Raw genomic sequence first — 19,677 nt, 5'->3', positions numbered from 1 at the left:
AATATGTAATTTTAATAAGAAACATAACAAGAGGCACTTAAAATATTTTTTATTTAAACATTCAAGGCAACCAGTCAAATTTGAAGTAGTATACAGAGGGAAAAAAAAATGTGAAAGCTACAGAATGTCTGTCTCTTTTTTTTCCACTGTTGAAATCTAAGCCAACCAAAAAAATACTAGGACATTTTAAAATATCAAAATAACATTAATCAAGAAATGAATGCTTTTTTTTGGGGGGGGGGTCCGGTCGTGGGGCCTGAACCCTGGGCCTGGGCACTGTCCCTCAGCTCTTCAGCTCAAGGCTAGCACTCAGCACCACTTCCGGATGTTTTCTTTTTGTTTATGTGGTGCTGAGGAATCGAACCCAGGGTTTCAGGTATGCAAGGCAAGCACTCTACCACTAAGCCACCTTCCCAGCCCCAAGAAATGAATGCTTTTAGATTCCAAAGTTTAAACTACTACAAAAACTTAGAATGTAGGGCTAGAAATGTGGCTTAGTGGTAGAGTGCTTGCCTAGTATGCATGAAACCCTGGGTTCAATTTCTCAGCACCACATAAACAGAAAAAGCTAGAAATGGCACTGTAGCCCAAGTGGTAGAGTGCTAGCCTTGAGCAAAAGAAGCTCAGGAACAGTGCCCAAGCCCTGAGTACAAGTCCCAGGATTAGCAAAAAATAAAAATAAAATAAAAATAAATGAATTTAGAATGTGTATTTCACAGTGGGAAAGTAGCTCCACAATAGAACACTTGCCTAGCATAAATATATGTTTTTATATATTGTTTTTACTTACTTTTGAATACTTTTATAAAGTAATTAATATTATTAACTGACAAGTTAAGTAAGCTATAGCTCTGAAATAACTGAATTTATAACACTATAACTAAAACCAATTCTCTATGAATTGCTGCATGAAAAATGGAAGAACGAGACATCTTATTACCAAGGTTCAGATTGTACATGACTAGAATAAAAAGGTTAAAATTTTATTTATTCTCTGTTAAGTGGTGTGGATCTAGGCAAGTAAGTTATTTATATTTGCTGTACCTTAGTTTCCATATTTGAAAATAAGTATAATAGTCAGATTAGAGCCTAGCCCTGGTGGCTCACACCTGTAATCCTAGCTACTCAGGAGGCCAGGATCTGAGGATCATGGTTCCAAGCCAACTCAAAACACCGGAAGTGGAGCTGTGGCTAAAGCTGTAGAGCACTAGCCTGAGTACGAAGAGACTCAGGGACAACACCCAGGCCCTGAGTTCAAGTCCCACGACTGACAAAAAAAAAGTCAGACTGGAGCCAACATGGTGGTACACATCTGTAATCCCAGCATTTAGAGGCTAGGGCAGGAGGATAATGAGTTCTAAGACAAATCTGGAAATCAGGACTACATAATATCAAAAAACTGTCATTCCAGTGGTAGAGAACCTGCCTAGAAAGCACAAAGGCCCAAGTTAAAATCCTCAATATTGAAGAGGAGAAAGAGAGAGAGAGTGAGAGAGTGAGTATGTCGGGGATGTAGTTTAGTGGTAGAATGACTGCTCTGCATGTACAATTACATTAGTTGATACCAAGCACCACAAAAAAGGTTAAGAATGGCAAATTGGGAGTGACATTGTCCAAAAAGAAATGTACTCATTACCTGACTTATGAAATTGTAACCCCTCTGTATACTACCTTTATAATAACAATAAAAAAATAAAAAAGAATGACAAATTTGTTATGGATATTTTACTATAATTTATGAAAATGGTGAAAAATACTCTATCAACATAGTCCTGCATAGTATAAAATACCACATCATTCAATAAAAAAGGAAATAAAGCTAGGCACCAGTGACTCATGTCAGTAATCCCAGCTACTCAGGAACTGAGACCTGAGGAACACAATTCAAACCAGCCAGGGCAGGAAAATCAGTGAGACTCTACTCTCCAATTAAACACCCAAAGCTGGAAGTGGAGCTGTGGCCCAAGTGGTAGAGCACTAGCCTTAAGCAAAAAAGTTCATGGGGCTGGGAAGGTGACTCAGTGGTAGAGTGCTTGCCTTGCATACATGAGGCCCTGGGTTCGATTCCTCAGCACCACATAAGCAGAAAAAGCTGGAAGTGGTGCTGTGGCTCAAGTGGTAGAGTGCAGGCCTTGAGCTTAAGAGCTGAGGGACAGTGCCCAGGCCCAGAGTTCAGGCACCATGACTGGCAAAAAAAAAAAAAAGTTCAGAGCCAGCAGCCAGGCCCTGAGTTCAAGTCCTAGGATGGGCATCAAAGGAGGAGGAGGAAGAGAATGAGTAGGAGGAGAGGAAGAGGAAGAGGAAGGGGAAGGGGAGTAGAAAAAGGAGGAGAAGGAGTAGGAGAAGGAGGAGGAAGGAGGAGTAGGTGGAGGAGGAAGAGGAGGAAGAGGAAGAAGAGGAGGAAGAGGAGGAAGAGGAGGAGGAGGAGGTAGAGGAGGAGGAGGAGGATTAGAAACTAAAACTTAAAAGAATAAACTTAGGTCTGGGAAGGTGGCTCAGTGGTAGAGCACTTGCCTTGCATGCATGAGGCCCTGGGTTCCATTCCTCAGCACCACATAAGCAAAAAGAAAAAAGCCAGAAGTAGTGCTGTGGCTCAAGTGGTAGAGCGCTAGCCTTGAGCTGAAGAATTGAGGGACAGTGCCCAGGCCCAGAGTTCAGGTCCCATAACTGACAAAAAAAAAAAAGAGTAAACTTGGCCACTAAAGTCTGACTGACATAAAAGACTGGTTTCAATGTCCTAAGTCTGTATCACAAAAATTCTCAAATCCATTTTACCATTGTCTTAACTTAAACACATCTGTCATTATATTTCATCACATCTCATTTCATTACAAAGCACAAATCTATCAAAGTCACCATGCTAATACTCTAAAATAAAATACTTGTCTAAAATTTTCTATGACCAACGTAATTAATTAATTAAAATGAATTCTTTGCTGCTAGACCTAGTGTCATATTCCTGTGATCCTACTAATTCCTAGTAATCTTCAGGAAGCTGGGGAAGAAAGATCATGAGTTTGGAGCCAGCTTGAGTTACACAGTAAGAAAGAAAGCCAAGTACCAGTAGCTCATGCCTGAGATCCTTGCTCCTCCTAAGGCAGAGATCAGGAGGACTGAAGTCCTAGGCAGTATGGGAAAAAAATTTATGAGACACCCACCTCCACATCTTAACTAGTAGCTGAGTGGAATAGTATATGACTGTTAACCTAGCTTCAAGGAAGCTGAGATCCAGACAACCACAGTTCCAGGTCAGTCCAGGGAAAAAAGTTAGGAACATTATCATTTCAACAGAAAAGGCTGGGCATGGTGGCACACATCTGTCATCCAGATAGAGTAAGAAGCATAAATAAGAGGATCATGGTCAGGCCAACCTAAGCAAAACAAGACTCTTTCAAAAATAAGCAGAGCAGGGGCTGGGAAGGTGGCTCAGTGGTAGAGTGCTTGCCTTGCATGCATGAGGCCCTGAGTTCAATTCCTCAGCACCACATAAGCAGAAAAAGCCAGAAGTGGGGCTGGGAAGGTGGCTCAGTGGTAGAGTGCTTGCCTTGCATGCCTGAGGCCCTGAGTTCAATTCCTCAGCACCACATAAGCAAAAAGAAAAAAGCCGGGAGTGGCGCTGTGGCTCAAGTGGTAGAGTGCTAGCCTTGAGCTGAAGAGCTGAGGGACAGCACCCAGGCCCTGAGTTCAGGCCCCATGACCAGAAAAATAAATAAATAAATAGAGCAAAAAGGCTGGAGGTATAGCTCACACAGTAGAGCACTTGTCTAGCAAACATAAATCCTAGAGTTCATACTCCAGTACCATAAAAAAAAAAGTTAATTTTTGCTATCAAATTTTCTTGGACAAAATCAACCTGACAAGTACAACAGCATGCAGTTACATAGTCTACACTCAGCATTTCCTTAGATACAGAAAAGACTGTCTCTGCTCACAATTGCTGATCTGTATCACATCTCACTATAATACAAATGGGATAGTGGGATTTTGTTTTTTGTTTTTGTTGGCTATGGGGCTTACACTCAGGGTTTGCTCTTTTGCTAAAGGCTAACACTCTACTACCTGGAGCCACAGCTCCACTTCCAGTTTTCTGATGGTTAATTGGAGGTAAGAGTCTTGTGGACTTTCCTGCCCCCACCTCCTGGCCCACATGGTGAGTAGCACCGATTACAGGCATGAGCCACCAACACCCAGCAAGGCACAGTGATTTTCCAACCAATTGATATTACTGGTTAGTATGTAACTTTATTTCAGAACTTCAACTCAGTACTGACATTACATCCAATTCCCAAAGGAAGCAGTAGGACCAATAGTGAATGAATTCTTATCAAAAAGAAGCTGAAAGCAAAATAAACTCCAAGACTTGGAAACAAGGTTTTTCTTTGTTGTTGTTTATAATGGACTATGTGATTTCTTTTTTCTTTTGTATTGTTCTACCTATAGTTTATCCCCTGTTCTCACTATATTTGATTTTGTGTTTTATATAAGTTTTATCTGACTTAGGGAAGAAAAGGGGAAAAAGAAAATTGTGAGGCAAAGGACAAAGGGCGAACCAATGCAACAGCTATACAAGACATCGTGTTGGAAATGAAGTGTACAACTTGGGGAAGGGTGGGGAGAGGGAAAGTGGGAGAAAAATGAGGGAGGGGGTAACAAGTTCAACAAAAAATGTACTCACTATCTTACATATGTAACTGTAACCCCTCTGTACATTACCTTGACAATAAAAATTTTTTTAAAAAAAAAAGAAAAGAGAAGCTGAAATTGTCAGTGAGTCACTATTTTTTTAAAAAGAAAGAAAAGAGAAGCTGAAATTGTCAGTGAATCACTATCTGTTAAACTCCTACATAAAAAAAGGAAAAACAATGTCTTGAAGAACCAAACATCAAACTGTCAAGTGCCATAACTCATAGAGAATGAAAAAAGTACATTTATGGAGAGACTGAGGAATGAGATATACATTTCTTGGGAATATAATAGCAACCAAAAGAATTATACTAGCAGGGTACTGGTAGCTCACGCCTGTAATCCTAGCTATAGGAGGCTGATATCTGAGGATCTCCGTTCACTAGCAGGAAGCCCAGGGAGACTCTTATCTCCAATAAACCGTTAGAGAACTAGAAGTGGCTCTGTGACTCAAGCGGTAGAGTGCTCACCCTGAGCTGAAGAGCACAGCGCCCAAGCCCAGAGTTCAACCCCCATGACCGACAAAAATAAAATAATTAAACTAACTGGCTGGGGGGTGGAAGGGGAATAAAAGCAGACTTATAATGTGCCTGCCTAGCATTCATGAAGCACTGGGTTTGGTCTTCAACACTATAACAACAAAAAGCAAAAAAGAAGAAGAGGAAGAGGAAGAGGAAGAGGAGAAAGAGGAGAAGGAGGAGAAGAAAGAGGTAGGAAAAGGAGAGGAAAGAAGAAAAGAAAGACAGGGCTGGGAAGGTGGCTCAGTGGTAGAGCGCTTGCCTTGCATGCTCAAGCCCTGGGTTCGATTCCTCAGTACCACATAAGCAAAAAGAAAAAAGCCGGAAGTGGCACTGTGGCTCAAGTGGTAGAGCACTAGCCTTGAGCTGAAGAGCTGAGGGACAGTGCCCAGGCCCAGAGTTCAGGCCCCACGACCGGACCCCCAAAAAAAAAAAGAAGAAAAGAAAGACAGAAGGCAATTTTGCTTCTGTGTAACTTTTAATAGTTCAAAACATCACAATTCTAGAAATTTATCTTCAATTGATTTGACTTGCTCTAAAACAATAAAATTCAAGATAGTGCGGTTATTCAGAAAACCCCAGAAATAAATCTAAGCCCATAGAAACAAACATTTGAAAAAGAGGTTAATGACACTAGATGGGGAAAAAGTATTTTTAACAAAAGGGTGAACAAATGCAATCATGGCATTTGGTATACATGATTTGGAAAATGACATGTAATTGTAGACAGGGATGATAGAGGCAACTGGGGTGGAAGGAGTGACACTGTCTAAAAAAAGAAATGTACTCATTACCTGACTTATGAAATGGTAACGCCCTGTACAATACCTTAAAAATAACAATAGGGGCTGGGAAGATGGCTCAGTGGTAGACCGCTTGCCTTGCATGCCTGAGGCCCTGGGTTCGATTCCTCAGCACCACATGAGCAAAAAGAAAAAAGCCGGAGTGGCGCTGTGGCTCAAGTGGTAGAGCGCTAGCCTTGAGCTGAAGAGCTGAGGGACAGCGCCCAGGCCCAGAGTTCAGGCCCCACAACCGGACCCAAAAAAAAAAAAAAACAATAAAATATTGTTTAAAACTAACAACACATCCAGGTACCGTGGCACATGCCTACAATTACAGGTATTCAGGAGCCTGAGGTGAGAGGATCACTTGGGTCTAGAAATTCAAGACCAACCTGGGCAATACAGGAAGAACCTGTCTAAAGACGAAAACCTAAAGGAAACGGAAACAGGAAAGAATCTTTTTTTTTTTTTTTTTTTGGGGGGGGGTCCAGTCATGGGGCCTGAACTCTGGGCCTGGGCACTATGCCTCAGCTCTTCAGCTCAGGGCTAGCACTCTACCACTTGAGCCACAGTGCCACTTCCGGCTTTTTTCTTTTTGCTTATGTGGTGCTGAGGAATCGAACCCAGGGCCTCAGGCATGCAAGGCAAGTGCTCTACCACTGAGCCACCTTCCCAGCCCAGGAGAGAATCTTTTTAAAGTGATAGCAAATGTTTTTTATGGCATCTGTTGAATCAAAAGAATTTCAAAAAAGCATCACCCCAAAGAAAATGTGCATGAATTCTGTAGCTAATCATTGCAATGCAAGACTTCAAATTATGATAAATGACATAGTGAATGTTGAACAGAGACTAGCCACCCCTGTGCAATTACCAATAATCTATTTCTATAATGCATTTTATGTCAATTTGGGAAGAGTCACTGCTGTGTTATTTTTGTTTGCTTTTTTTCTTTATTTTTCCCCTCTGTATTAAATTTTAAGTGTGAATTTTTTTTTTTTTACAACTTTCTATGCTATGTATTTCACCTTTCAAGACCATCATGGCCAACATACACAGATATCACTTCCAGCAACAAAAACAACCACATCATTCTAAGTAAGTCTTATTCATCAAGGCCCTATAATAATACCTATTTAAATGACTATCTTAAAGTCCAGATTAATAATCAAAATATTTTTAATTAATAACACAAATACCTTTTGAAATAAAACTGTGGTACCAGTTAAGAGATAGTCGCTCAAACAAAAACTGAGCTAACAGCAAATGAATCTATGCATCGTATTTTAGTATCCTTAAAATATAATTTCATTTATTTTAATGAGACTTGAGTTTAATGAAAAAATTAACCATGCATAATAAGGTATACATTGATTTAAACTGAAGATTCCAACCTAAAAGCTTTATTTTAGAATAAGTCAGAAATAAAATAATTTAAAATATTTTATTAAATAGCACAGAAAACCAAAAAAGTATGCAAGAAAATAAAAATTGAATTTTACTAAAATATTTTAAACATATCAAATAAAATTATGTATACTTAAAAGAAATTAATTTTATTTACCCCCTGCAAAGGGAGATCCCAGCATTCTGAACTTCTGAATTTGGACAGTGGTGACTGAATGTGAACATTCTCTGGTTTTACATTTAACATCTTTCTTATCTGAAACTAGGATAAGAAAATATTTAGTTTAATTGAAATATATGAGTTTAATCAACCAGTAAAACCATTATATTATCTTTGGATTAAATTTTACTAATAGAAGTTTTAAATTTGGTGATTAATTTATAGGCAATTTATAATTTCATGAAAAACCTCTCATTGAATATAAATCTAAAATCTAGATAAGGAAAGAGTAAAACTGTTTTCTAACCCCTTTCCTAGAGTCTATTCCATTTCTGCTCTTTTTTTTTTTCCAGCAGTACTAATATTTGAACTCAGGGCTTTACCCTTACTAGGTAGATACTCTCCCACTCAAAACATACTTTCAACTCTTTTTTATATGATTATTTTAAAGGTAGGGTCTCTCATTTTGTCTGGGGCCAGCTTAGGACCATGACCTTCCTATTTATGGTTTCTGCCACAGCAGGGATGACAGACATGCACCTTCATGCTCAGTCTTTTTTAAAAAATTGGTTGAGATGATGCGGGGGAGGGTGTCTCACTAAGTTTTTTGCTCAGGATGCTCTGGAATCACAATCCTCCCACTCTCAACCTCTCCCATAGCTAGGATTACTCCTCTTTGTAGCCTGGATGACATCAGGTGAAGCTGGCACCATTTGCCAAAATAAATCTTTCTATGTTTAAATTTTTATTCCAGGTGTTTGTCACAGTACTAAGGAATCTTAATACAAAAAGTATCATGCAGTACCATTTAGTATCTTACAAAACCAGATAGCAAGGAAGTGCTTTAAAAAAAAAATGATAGCAGTACGTACAAAGGGCACAAGAGTCAACCTCAGAAACTATCTTGTTGCCAAACCTACAAGCCTCGGATCAACAAAAATCACTAAAGTAGTAGCAAATTATAACTTATAAAATAAAATTCCTAAACCCAAACTGAGAGAGAGAGAGAGACAGACAGACAGACAGGCTAGTGTCAGTAGTTCACACCTTTAATCATAGCTACTCATAAGGCTAAGATCAGAGGATCTCCTGGGCAAAAATGTCTAAAAGACTTCATGTCCAATTAATTAGCAAAATGTCATTTGAGCCACTGCTCAAATAGAGCAATGAGCAAACTAACAGTGAGATCAAGAAGCCCTGAGCTTTAAAGCCATATTACTGGCACTAAAATAAATAAATTAAATAAGTAAATAAGTAAAGAGGAAGAAGAACAGCTCTCGCATACAGAAGAATTTTCATTAATAAATGCATAAGGAATGAGGAAAAAAATCACCCAAAAGAATATCATATTAAGCTAAACATCGGTGGCTCATGCCTGTAATCCTAGCTACTCAGGGGGCTGAGATCTGAGGATTACAGTTCAAAGCCAGCCCAGGCAGGAAAGTCTATGACACTCTTTTTTTTTTTTTTTTTTTTTTTTTTTGTCGGTTGTGGGACTTGAACTCTGGGCCTGGGCGCTGTCCCTCAGCTCTTCAGCTCAAGGCGAGCGCTCTACCACTTGAGCTACAGCGTCACTTCCGGTTTTCTGGTGGTTTATTGGAGATAGGAGTCTCACAGTCTCTCCTGCCCGGGCTGGCTTTGAACCGTGATCCTCAGATCTCAGCCTCCTGAGTAGCTAGGATTACAGGCGTGAGCCACCAGCGCCCGGCTCTATGACACTCTTATCTCCAATTAACCACCAGAAAACCAGAAGTGGCGCTGTCTCAAGTGGTAGAGCACTCACTTTGAGCTGAAGAGCTCAGGGACAGTGCTCAGGCCAAGATCAAGCCCCATGACTGACAAAAAAAGAAAAAAAAATACCATATTATATAACTGTTGTAGCCAAGATCCACTAGTAGATAACACAATTACAGAGAAAGTATGAGAACAGTATATTTCAAAGATTCAAAATATCTCCCCCAAGATACATATTAATTATAAAGGGGAAAGGAGTAACTTTATAGTGAAATAAACATGCAGATTCCATGTTAACAAAACAATCAAGGCTCACATCTTTAGTAATAAGATGTGTCATCATTGTGTACTACTAATTATCATGTATCACTTCTGCAATAGTCTTCCCCCAAACAGCCATAATCTTAATCATAAAATATAGCCTCATGTTGAGAGCTATTCAAAATATAATACTCTTTAAAAATCAAGAACTCTTCAAAACTGCCACTGTTATAAAAGAAAAAACAACGAAGAATTGTGTGAGATGGATTCCAAGAAAGTGAGGATACAATATAACAACTAAATGCAATATGAGATCTTGGATTTTGTCCTGGAACAGTAAAAGAACACCAGTGGAAAAATTAAATAAATTTGACAAGTGTATTAACTGAAATATAGTAGATTCAAGGGAGAACTCAAATAATGTAATTCCTTAGAAAGACAAAGTCAAGGAAGTGGTGCTGTGGCTCAAGCGGTAGATTGCTTGCCTTGAGCTGAAGAGAGCAAGGACAGCGCCCAAGAGTTCAAGCCCTACAACCAACAAAAAAAAAGAAAGAAAGAAAAGACAAAATCAAAATTTAGCAAAATAAAACACCAAGAAGCAGGTACTCAAAAGCGATGCAATGGGGTTTAGGGGAAAGAGGTGGTAAACTGAAGAGAAGAAAAGGAAAATGCAATTTAAAAAAACAAAACAAAACAAAACAAAAAACCAAGCTGGGAATGTGGCCTAATGGTAGACTGCTTGCCTAGCATGCATGAAGCCCGGGCTGTATTCCTCAGTACCACATACACAAAAAAAACTGTAAGTGGTGCTCTGGCTCAAGTGGTAGAGTTCTAGCCTTGAGCTGAAAAGCTCAGGGACAGTACAGTGCCCAGGCCCAGAGTTCAAGCCCCATAACTGATAAAAAAAAAAATGTATCTCCTACAAAATTAAGAAGAGTAAAGGAAGGAGTGGGTACAGGAGGGATGAGTGAGAATGTTGAAAAAGGTGACATTGTATTCATAAACTGCTGGGTTAAATGACAAGTGTATCAACTCAATTTTTTTTTAAGACACAAGGTCTCCCAGCAGTGGTACTCACTAGATACTATGTCGAAAATGAATTATACAACTTGTGTGTGGGGACAGGAGAGAAAAACTGGATTGACTTATATAATTGTAACCCCTCTGTACATCATCTTTATAATTTTTTTTTCCAGGTCCTGGGGCTTGAACTCAGAGCCAGGGCACTATCCCTGAGATTCTTTTGCTCAAGGTTTACACTCTACCACTTGAGCCACAGCACCACTTCTGGCTTTTTCTGAGTAGTTTACTAGAGACAGGAGTCTCATGGACTTTCCTACCCTAGCTGGCTTCATACCACTATCCTCAGATCTCAACCTCCTGAACAACTAGGATTATAAGGCATGACCCACTGGCACTGGCTCAAAATATTTTTATTTTTTATTTTTTTGGGTTGGTCGTGGGGCCTGAACTCTGGGTCTGGGCGCTGTCCCTCAGCTCTTCAGCTCAAGGCTAGCACTCTACCACTTGAGCCACAGCACCACTTCTGGCTTTTTTCTTTTTGCTTATGTGGTGCTGAGGAATCGAACCCAGGGCCTCATGCATGCAAGGCAAGTGCTCTACCACTGCGCCACCTTCTCAGCCCCCTCAAAATCTTTTTTGTAATTTAAAATAAAAAGAGAGTTAGTGGGGCTTTGGCTCAGGTGGTAGAGCACTAGCCTTGAGTTGAAGAGCTAGGGGACAGCACCCAGGCCCAGAGTTCAAGCCCCATGACCAAATAAATAAATAAATAAATAATAAAAAGAGACAGGGTCTATGTGCCCTAAACAGGCCTACATCTTCTGAAAGGCTCAAGGAATTCCCTCAAGTTGTTGGAACTACAAGCATACATCAGTGTCTCAGTACTAGTTGTTGTTGTTATTGGGTTTTGTCGGTCCCGGGGCTTGAACTCTGTGCCTGGGCGCTGTTCCTGAGCTCTTCAACTCAAGGTAAATGCTCTACCACTTGAGCCACAGTGCCACTTCAGGGTTTCTGGCAGTTTACTGGAGATAAGCAGTCATTCCTGCCTGGGCTAGCTTTGAACCTCGATCCTCAGATCTCAGCCTCCTGAGTAGCTAGGATTATAGGCATGAGCCACTGATGCCCGGCTGTATTAGAAGTTTTAAACAGCAGAATTTCAGATTTACTGCACAAGGGGCCCAAGAACCTAAAGCAGAGCATTTTACTTCAGTGCAAGCATTAAAAGTGTTAGTACTGGGGCTGGGAAGGTGGCTCAGTGGTAGAGCGCTTGCCTTGCATGCCTGAGGCCCTGGGTTCAATTCCTCAGCACCACATAAAGAAAAAAAAAAAAAGTGTTAGTACTTGATACACAAGTTTTTTTTAAGCCGATGGTTTGGATGTTTTTTGTCCCCACTAAAACTCATGTTGAACTTTGCCAATATAAAGCTGTTTAGAGGTAGAGCAGTTAAGATGCAATTAATTAGATTATAGGAACACCACCCTTATAAATAGATTCACAGCTTTGTCAAGTAATTGGGCTAGTTGTATTGAGCATGAATTAGTTCTCAAGAAAAGAAGTGTAATAAAAATCAGACTGGCATGGGGGGGGGTAGTTGTGGAAGTGGGCGGGAAGGAATGGTAGGGGGAAAACAAAGGAGGAGGTAACAATACTCAATAGGAAATAATGTACTCATTACTTTGCTCTGTACAGCATTTTTACAATAAGAAACGTACAAAAAAAAATGCGATGTACCTTGATACCAAGGAAAAACATGATACTCAAGAGTGTTGGAGAAATGGGAGAAAAACAATGCAACTATAGAAAAATCCAAAAACTTATACATGACATCAACTAAAAACATTATAAAGAACCCAACGAAGATCACTAAAAATTTGATCTTGTCTAATTTTTTTGCTATCAATAAAGTGACTAGTATTTTTTATTATAATCAATTTTTATATGAGCTTTAGAGAAATGATCTGTTCTTTAAAGAATTTTTTTTTTTTTTTGGGGGTCCGGTGGTGGGGCCTGAACTCGACCTGGGCTCTACCACTTGAGCCACAGCACCACTTCCGGCTTTTTTCATTTTGCTTTATGTGGTGCTGAGGAATCAAACCCAGGGCCTCAGGCATGCAAGGCAAGTGCTCTACCACTGAGCCACCTTCCCAGCCCCGCTAAATATAATTTTTTAAATAAAGAAAACACACTCTGACAATCTTAAATAGTCAATGAACAAAGAATACCAGAGTGCTAGCCTTGAGCTGAAGAGCTGAGAGACAGTGCCCAGGCCCAGAGTTCAGGCCCCATGACCGGACCCAAAAAAATAAAAAATAAAAATAAAAAAAGAAAGAAAGAAAGAATACCAAAAGCCATGTTCACTGTGTAGTCTTTAAAGATCCTCTTTGATTCCCTTTCACCACTCTCTTAGATGGTTTCCCCCTTTGTTAAATTCTACAACTGTACAACATAAAAATACTTCAGAGGAAAGTATCTAACAAAGTACTGTAATGTAAACCAAGGTATTACCACATTTAAATCAAAAAATTCTGTTAGGAAAAAAGGATCATCTTTCCAAAAAAGAATGATGTTTTAAAAAATATTTGTGGGGCTAGGAAGGTAGCTCAGTGGTAGAGTGCTTGCCTTGAATGCATGAGGCCCTGGGTTCAATTACTCAGCACCACATAAGCAGAAAATGCCAGAAATGGGGCTGTAGCTCAAGTGGTAGAGCACTAGCCTTGAGCTGAAGAGCTGAGGGACAACACCAAGGCTCAGAGTTCAGGCCCCACAACCGACAAAAAAAAAAATTGCTACAGAGGTAGAAACTCCATTTTACTTGTTTGCTAGTCTTGGTAAACACATAATAAATTAGTGGGAAAAAGAAGTTGCAAAGGACATATTCTAAGTAGCAATTAGCATCTTCCATTAACAGAACATGAATACATCTATGGTATTATTAATGGATGAACATGAGGCAATGTTAATATATTCATCTGTCAAAGATACAAGCAATTATGTCTTATATAAATCCTAAAATGAGAACTGAAAAGTATACTGCTAATCTTATAGTGATAATAAAAACGCTAGACCCAGAAAGAAAATTTCCTAGTTAAACCTTAATTAGAATAAACAGTTCCCAAAAAAAACTGATTATAAATTTACGTTTTGTTTTAAATTGTTTTAAGAAGAAAACAAAATAATTTTCAAAATCTGTAACTCAGTAAGTAGGTTAAAAGACAAAACAAATTCATACCTCATGTAAATCAGATGATGATGACTTTTTCCTTTTTCCTTCTGTTACCACCTCTACAAAGAACAAAGACATGGTAAAAAAAAATTATGATTTCACATCTCAATGAGATTTAATTAAATTTAATGAAAGAAACCAAACTCTGTATTATTTTAAATTAATTTATTGAGCTGGGAGCTGGTAGCTCATGCTATAGTCCTAAGTATTCAGGGGGCTAAGATCTGTGAATCATGGTTCAAAGTCAGTCATAACAACAAATACAAGAGACTCAGATCTCCAACAAAAAGTCAGAATATGGCTCAAGTAGTAGAATGCCAGCTTGAGCAAAAAAGTCAACTAATTGCAATGCTTGGTAAGAAATGTACGCATTATCCTGCCCATGTAATTGTAACTCCTCTGTACAGTATGTTCACAAATAAAATAAAATTAAATTTAAAAAAAAAAAAAGAAAAAAAAAGTCAACTAAGAGTGAGGCTCTGAGTTCAAGCCCCAATACTGACACACATATACACACAAGTATGTACATACACACACACACACACACACACACACACACACACACACACACACACACACACACACACGATAAAAATAAATAAAACAAAAAGACCTGGAGATGTGTCTCTAATAGGAAAGAATCTGCCTATCAAGTCCCAGGCCCAGAGTTTAAACCTTAGCAATGTCAAAATAATGATGATGATGATGTAATTAATGGACTACAGCTATCAACAAATATATATAATACATATATATGTGTATATATATATATATATATCAAACACTTTTTAAGTTAAGTTCACTATACATGACATTGGTTTTGCACTAAGGCAAAACATCATTTCAACCATTACACTTAAAATCTTAGTAATCTTTATGTAGATTATCGAAAATAAACAATTTGGGGGACTAGGGGACTATCTCAGTGGTTGACTGCCTGTGTGGCTTTTCTCATATGTTCAATCACCAATAACATAAAAAAAAATAGTAATTTTTGAAATAAGTGGTAAAAAGGTCTTTACATTGTAGAAATTTTACTTTCTAATCAATTATAAATTTAATAAACACATTATTTTTAAAGAATATCCATTGTGGGCTGGGAAGGTGGCTCAGTGGTAGAGTGCTTGCCTTGCATGCATGAGGCCCTGGGTTCGATTTCTCAGCACCACATAAGCAGAAAAAATTTTTAAAAAGCCGGAAGTGGCGCTGTGGCTCAAGTGGTAGAGTGCTAGCCTTGAGCTGAAGAGCTGAGGGACAGCGCTCAGGCCCAGAGTTCAGGCCCCAAGACAGGACCCAAAAAAAAAAAAAAAAAAAAAAAAGAATATCCATTGCTACATATTCTTACATTATCTAGATGAATTATAAGTGCTCCCTGTTTTGTAGCATGCTTTCATTAATACTATCTGATTTGCCAAAATTTTAAAAATTTTTGCAACTAAGTTGTTCCACTTTACATCAGGTTATTTCTGGAGAATTTTAATAAGTATATGAGTTTCCTCTGAGACTGGCTTTTATAACAATAATAAAGAGTACAGAGTTTAAAGACAAAGACAAACAGCTTAAGCTTGTTTCTTTTTTTTTTTTTTTTTTTTTTTTTGAGTCCGGTAGTGGGGCCTGAACTCTGGGCCTGGGCGCTGTCCCTCAGCTCTTCAGCTCAAGGCTAGCGCTCTACCACTTGAGCCACAGCGCCACCTCTGGTCTTTTTTGCTTATGTGGTGCTGAGGAATCGAACCCAGGGCCTCAGGCATGCAATGCAAGCACTCTACCACTGAGCCATCTTCCCAGCCCCTCTTTTAAATTTTTAAAAGAAAGTGAGACAGTATAGAGCTGAGGCACATAGCTCAGTGGTAGAATGCTTGCTTATCATGTGTGAGGCCCTGTGTGATCCTCAGCATCACAAAACTAAAAGTGGGATTCCTCTATGAAAAATTATTCAACACACTTAACAGTACATACAAAAAAAGCTAACTTTTCTTATATTTTATATTAAAACATACTTTAAAAACCACATTATATTAGTATTAGCAAGTAGGTCTCGTTATTCTCGTTCTATATATTTCAGTTAAAATTTTTTAAGCCTGACTTTTCCCACACAGGCTATGTAATCATTCATGCACTTATTTATTCCATAAGAATTTATTCTGAGATACTACTAATTACCACTTGGAGACAATATGCTCAGTGTGTTACACTAATTATTTTAATCTTTACAAAATCCATATGAGATCAATAATAGTATTATCTCTAGTCTACAGATTAAGAAATTCAAGTTTGAAGAAGCTAAATAACTTTCTTAAGCTCACCAGAGTGGTGTAAGGGAATTCAAGTTTTTAGAATCCAATAACTTTCTTAAGCTCATCAGGGTGCTCTATCACATGTGATTCCAGAGGTGTACTTTTTTTTTTTTTTTTTTTGGGTCCGGTCGTGGGCCTGAACTCTGGGCCTGGGCGCTGTCCCTCAGCTCTTCAGCTCAAGGCTAGCGCTCTACCACTTGAGCCACAGCTCCACTTCTGGCTTTTTTTCTGTTTGCTTATATGGTGCTGAGGAATTGAACCCAGGGCCTCGAGCATGCAAGTCAAGCGCTTTACCACTGAGCCACCTTCCCAGCCCCAGAGGTGTACTTTTAACCACCACATTCTAGACAGGCTACTCGCTATAGGCTATGAGATAAGCAAAGTAGACCCTACTGAAGAACAGATAGTCTAGAGGCACAGACCCTGAAGAGTTTAACACACTAACATACAAGATGGAATCTGAGGAATATCCTCTTAGAGGCACAAAGCCCACACAGGTTTAGAAATGGATATACTTTTTTTTCCCCAAAATTTGAGCTAATTATAAGATAGTTCTTAGAAAGGTACAGTGTAACCAGGGTTTGACCAGTAAGTTTCAGAAAGGCAGAAATGGGTGGGAAGACACTTGAGTACCAAGTGCAGCACTGGGGAGTTATCAATACAAGCACACAAAAGCAACCTTATCATCCAGACTCCTAAATTATTGAAAACCCAGATCAGAGTTATCCATCTGGAAGGTTAAGCTTCCAATAACAATACTTTAAGAAAGTTTCAATGGGGATCTTTGAGAAGCAACTCAGTCTTACTCATAATCAATACCTTGTCATTCATGCCCCTCTAAATCTATTTTACAATTCTTTGTCCTCCATAATTAGGCTTGCAATTCAACATCATACATATGAATCCTCACATCCCACTACCTTGTTATTCTGTTATTGATGTAATTCCATTCTAACCTCTCATCTACATCCTTCCCCATCCATCCATTAGTCCACTAAAATCCTTTATAAAATCAATACAATCTTCTTAAACTCTATTTCCCTTGAACACTTCTTCCATCTTACGTTAACTGAATCCTAGCTTTTTGTTTCTTTTATTTCCATTTCCTGGATAGCTTTTATTAGCCACACTATTTTTAAGGCTCTCTGTCTTCTATGTATTAACTCAAAAGTGGAAAATAGTCTCCTCAGCCAATTAATATTCTAACTTTATTGCAAAACTCCTTTTAAGATTCCACAAATTCTGCTAAGAAAAATATATTTTAAAAAAGATTGTCAGACTGGGGGCTGGGAAGGTGGCTCAGTGGTAAAGCGCTTGCCTTGCATGCCTGAGGCCCTGGGTTCGATTCCTCAGCACCACATAAGCAAAAAGAAAAAAAGCCAGAAGTGGTGCTGTGGCTCAAGTGGTAGAGTGCTAGCCTTGAGCTGAAGAGCTGAGGGACAGTGCCCAGGCCCAGAGTTCAGGCCTCACAACCAGACCTCCAAAAAAAAAAAAAAAAAAAAAAGATTGTCGGGCTGGGAAGGTGGCTCAATGATAGATGCTTGCCTTGAATGCATGAGGCCCTGAGTTTGATTCTTCAGCAACACATAAGCTGAAAAAAAAAGCTGGAAGTAGCCCTGTGGCTCAAGTGGTAGAGCACTAGCCTTGAGCTGAAAAAGCTCAGGGAAGGCACCCAGACCCAGAGTGCAAGGCCCAGAGGGGGATGGGGAGAACCACTGATCTATGGAAGCATATATATACAATGTAAATACATTTTTACATTATACACATATAAACTTTCAAATGCAAAAAAGCAAAAGTTTTAAAACACTAAATACACACAAAAACCTTGATAACACGATTGCATATGAAAAGATCTTAGGGTTTCAATGCTTTATAGCCCTCAGAGATTCATATTCACTACTTGCATTATAGTAAAGGACACAATGTTTGAGTTTCACTGCCACCGGTTATTGCTATATAATTCTGTACATAGTAACACCATCTGTATAAAAATAACTGGTACTGGTTGGGTGCTGGTAGCTCATGACGATAATTCTAGCTACTCAGGAAGCAGAGCACTGAAGATCTTAGCTCAAAGCCAGCCCTGGCAGAAAAGTTGTTGAGCCCCTAATCTCGAATCAACCACCAAAAAGACAAAAGTGGAGGTGTGCCTCAGGTGGTAAAGTGGGGAGAAAAAGCTAAGGTACAATGCCTAGACCCTGAGTCCATGCCCCAGTACTGGCACACAAAAATTAATTAAATAAGTAAATAAATACCCGGTACAGTAAGAAACTTCAAAATGAAGTGAAAAAACGGGTTCGTTATTTTAGGAGACAGTGCACTTTCTCATCTCCTAAGTCCACGGCACTTTACCAAAGAGGCTTGAGGTACACACTGATTGGAGGACACGGTTAAGAAAAACTCAGCCGGGAGAAGCGGTCTGTACACCATTTCTGCGTTCCCACGACACGGCGCTGCCCGAGTTAAGAAAGGTCATTTACACCTAGAAGCCATCTCAGAAAGACCACCACCGCGCCGAGAACGGAAACACCCCCAGAACACCGCTTCCCAACCTTCCACTTGCGAATCACGTTGGGACGCTGGAGCAGGAGCCCAGAAGAGACAAAGGTTATTACAGGTTATCAGTTATAAAGGGGGGGGGGTGAGACACAAAAAGGGCGTTCTTTGAGGAACTGGCGGGGGAGGGGGTGCGGTTAGCAAAGAGCCAGCCCCGTCTTTCTGGGGGTACAACCACCACGACCAGCCCGCCCCCCCGCCCCCCCCCGCCCGCCCCAGGGTTTCGGGCCCGGCGCCCCGACGTGAGGAACGTAAAGGAGGGAAAGTGGGGTCAGGTGCAGGGACGCGGGCCCGGGAAGCGGCGCGCCGCCCGAATTACAGGGAAGGCGTGGCCCGACCGCGGCGAGCCGACCGGCCGCGGAGACGCTCCGGGAGGACGGCGCTGCCCGAGCCTCCCGTGACAGCTCGGACCCCGGCGGCCGCGGCCCTCCCGGGGTGCGCGCCCCCGGCTCTCGCGGCTCCCCCCCATCTCCGTCCTCCCTCCTGCCCTCCCTCCGCCTCCCCCACCTGCATCTCCACCCCCCCCTCCGTCCCTCACACCTCGCCAGCGGCCGGCCTCCACACAACACCCACCGCCGCCGCCACCAAGGTAGGAGAGCAGCCCAGCCGCTCCTTCGTCCCCTTCTCACCCGGAGAAGAGCGCCGGCGCCCGAGCTTCCGCTTGTCCATCTTCTCTCCTCCCGTCGCGGTGGTCGGCGCTGTCACCTCAAGACCCCCTCGAAGCGGAGGGGAGGGCGGGGGAGGGGAGGCAGCCAGAAAGTGCGAGCTGCGCTTGCGCAAGAGCCGTTGCTGGCTCCCCCCCCCACCGGAAATTGTCGGCCCCTCCCACCTCACCCGGAAGTCGCTTCGGGGGACTTTGTGTGTTTTTTTTTCGCCTCGTGCTGCCACCTCCATTGCTTCTTTCCCATCATCCGTCTCCCTCGGGGAACGTGAGGTTGGGTGCCCTAGTTCCACCTGGGGTTTGCAAGGACTCTCGGTTACTGGGTTGATGGAAATTAGAGGGCATCTGAGGAAGGTGCCGGTATGCATAAATGGTTG

At 40.7% G+C, this 19,677-nt stretch overlaps 1 protein-coding gene across 3 annotated transcripts in view; it reads right to left on the bottom strand.

The window, feature by feature from the left end:
• The window catches only part of Senp7 (SUMO specific peptidase 7), a 99,003-nt gene extending 79,584 nt beyond the window's left edge, over nt 1-19,419 (bottom strand). For 2 of the 3 annotated variants that reach the window (XM_070030354.1, XM_070030356.1), the window contains exons 1-3: nt 19,269-19,417; nt 13,793-13,845; nt 7,545-7,649 (exon numbers count right to left, since the gene is read on the bottom strand). In XM_070030354.1, the coding sequence (XP_069886455.1) occupies nt 7,545-7,649; nt 13,793-13,845; nt 19,269-19,308 (198 nt within the window). In that variant the 5' untranslated portion in view covers nt 19,309-19,417. Of the gene's footprint in view, nt 1-7,544; nt 7,650-13,792; nt 13,846-19,268 lie in introns of all 3 variants that reach the window. The other variant, XM_070030355.1, reaches the window with a different exon arrangement.
• Between the last annotated feature and the right edge of the window lie 258 nt (nt 19,420-19,677).

Source organism: Dipodomys merriami, unplaced genomic scaffold (assembly GCF_024711535.1).
Source record: "Dipodomys merriami isolate MVZ:Mamm:240054 unplaced genomic scaffold, mDipMer1.0.p SCAF_2, whole genome shotgun sequence".
NCBI classification, from domain to species: Eukaryota; Metazoa; Chordata; class Mammalia; order Rodentia; family Heteromyidae; genus Dipodomys; species Dipodomys merriami.
Note: the sequence above shows the minus strand (reverse complement) of the source record. Positions and strands in the feature narration are given on the sequence as shown.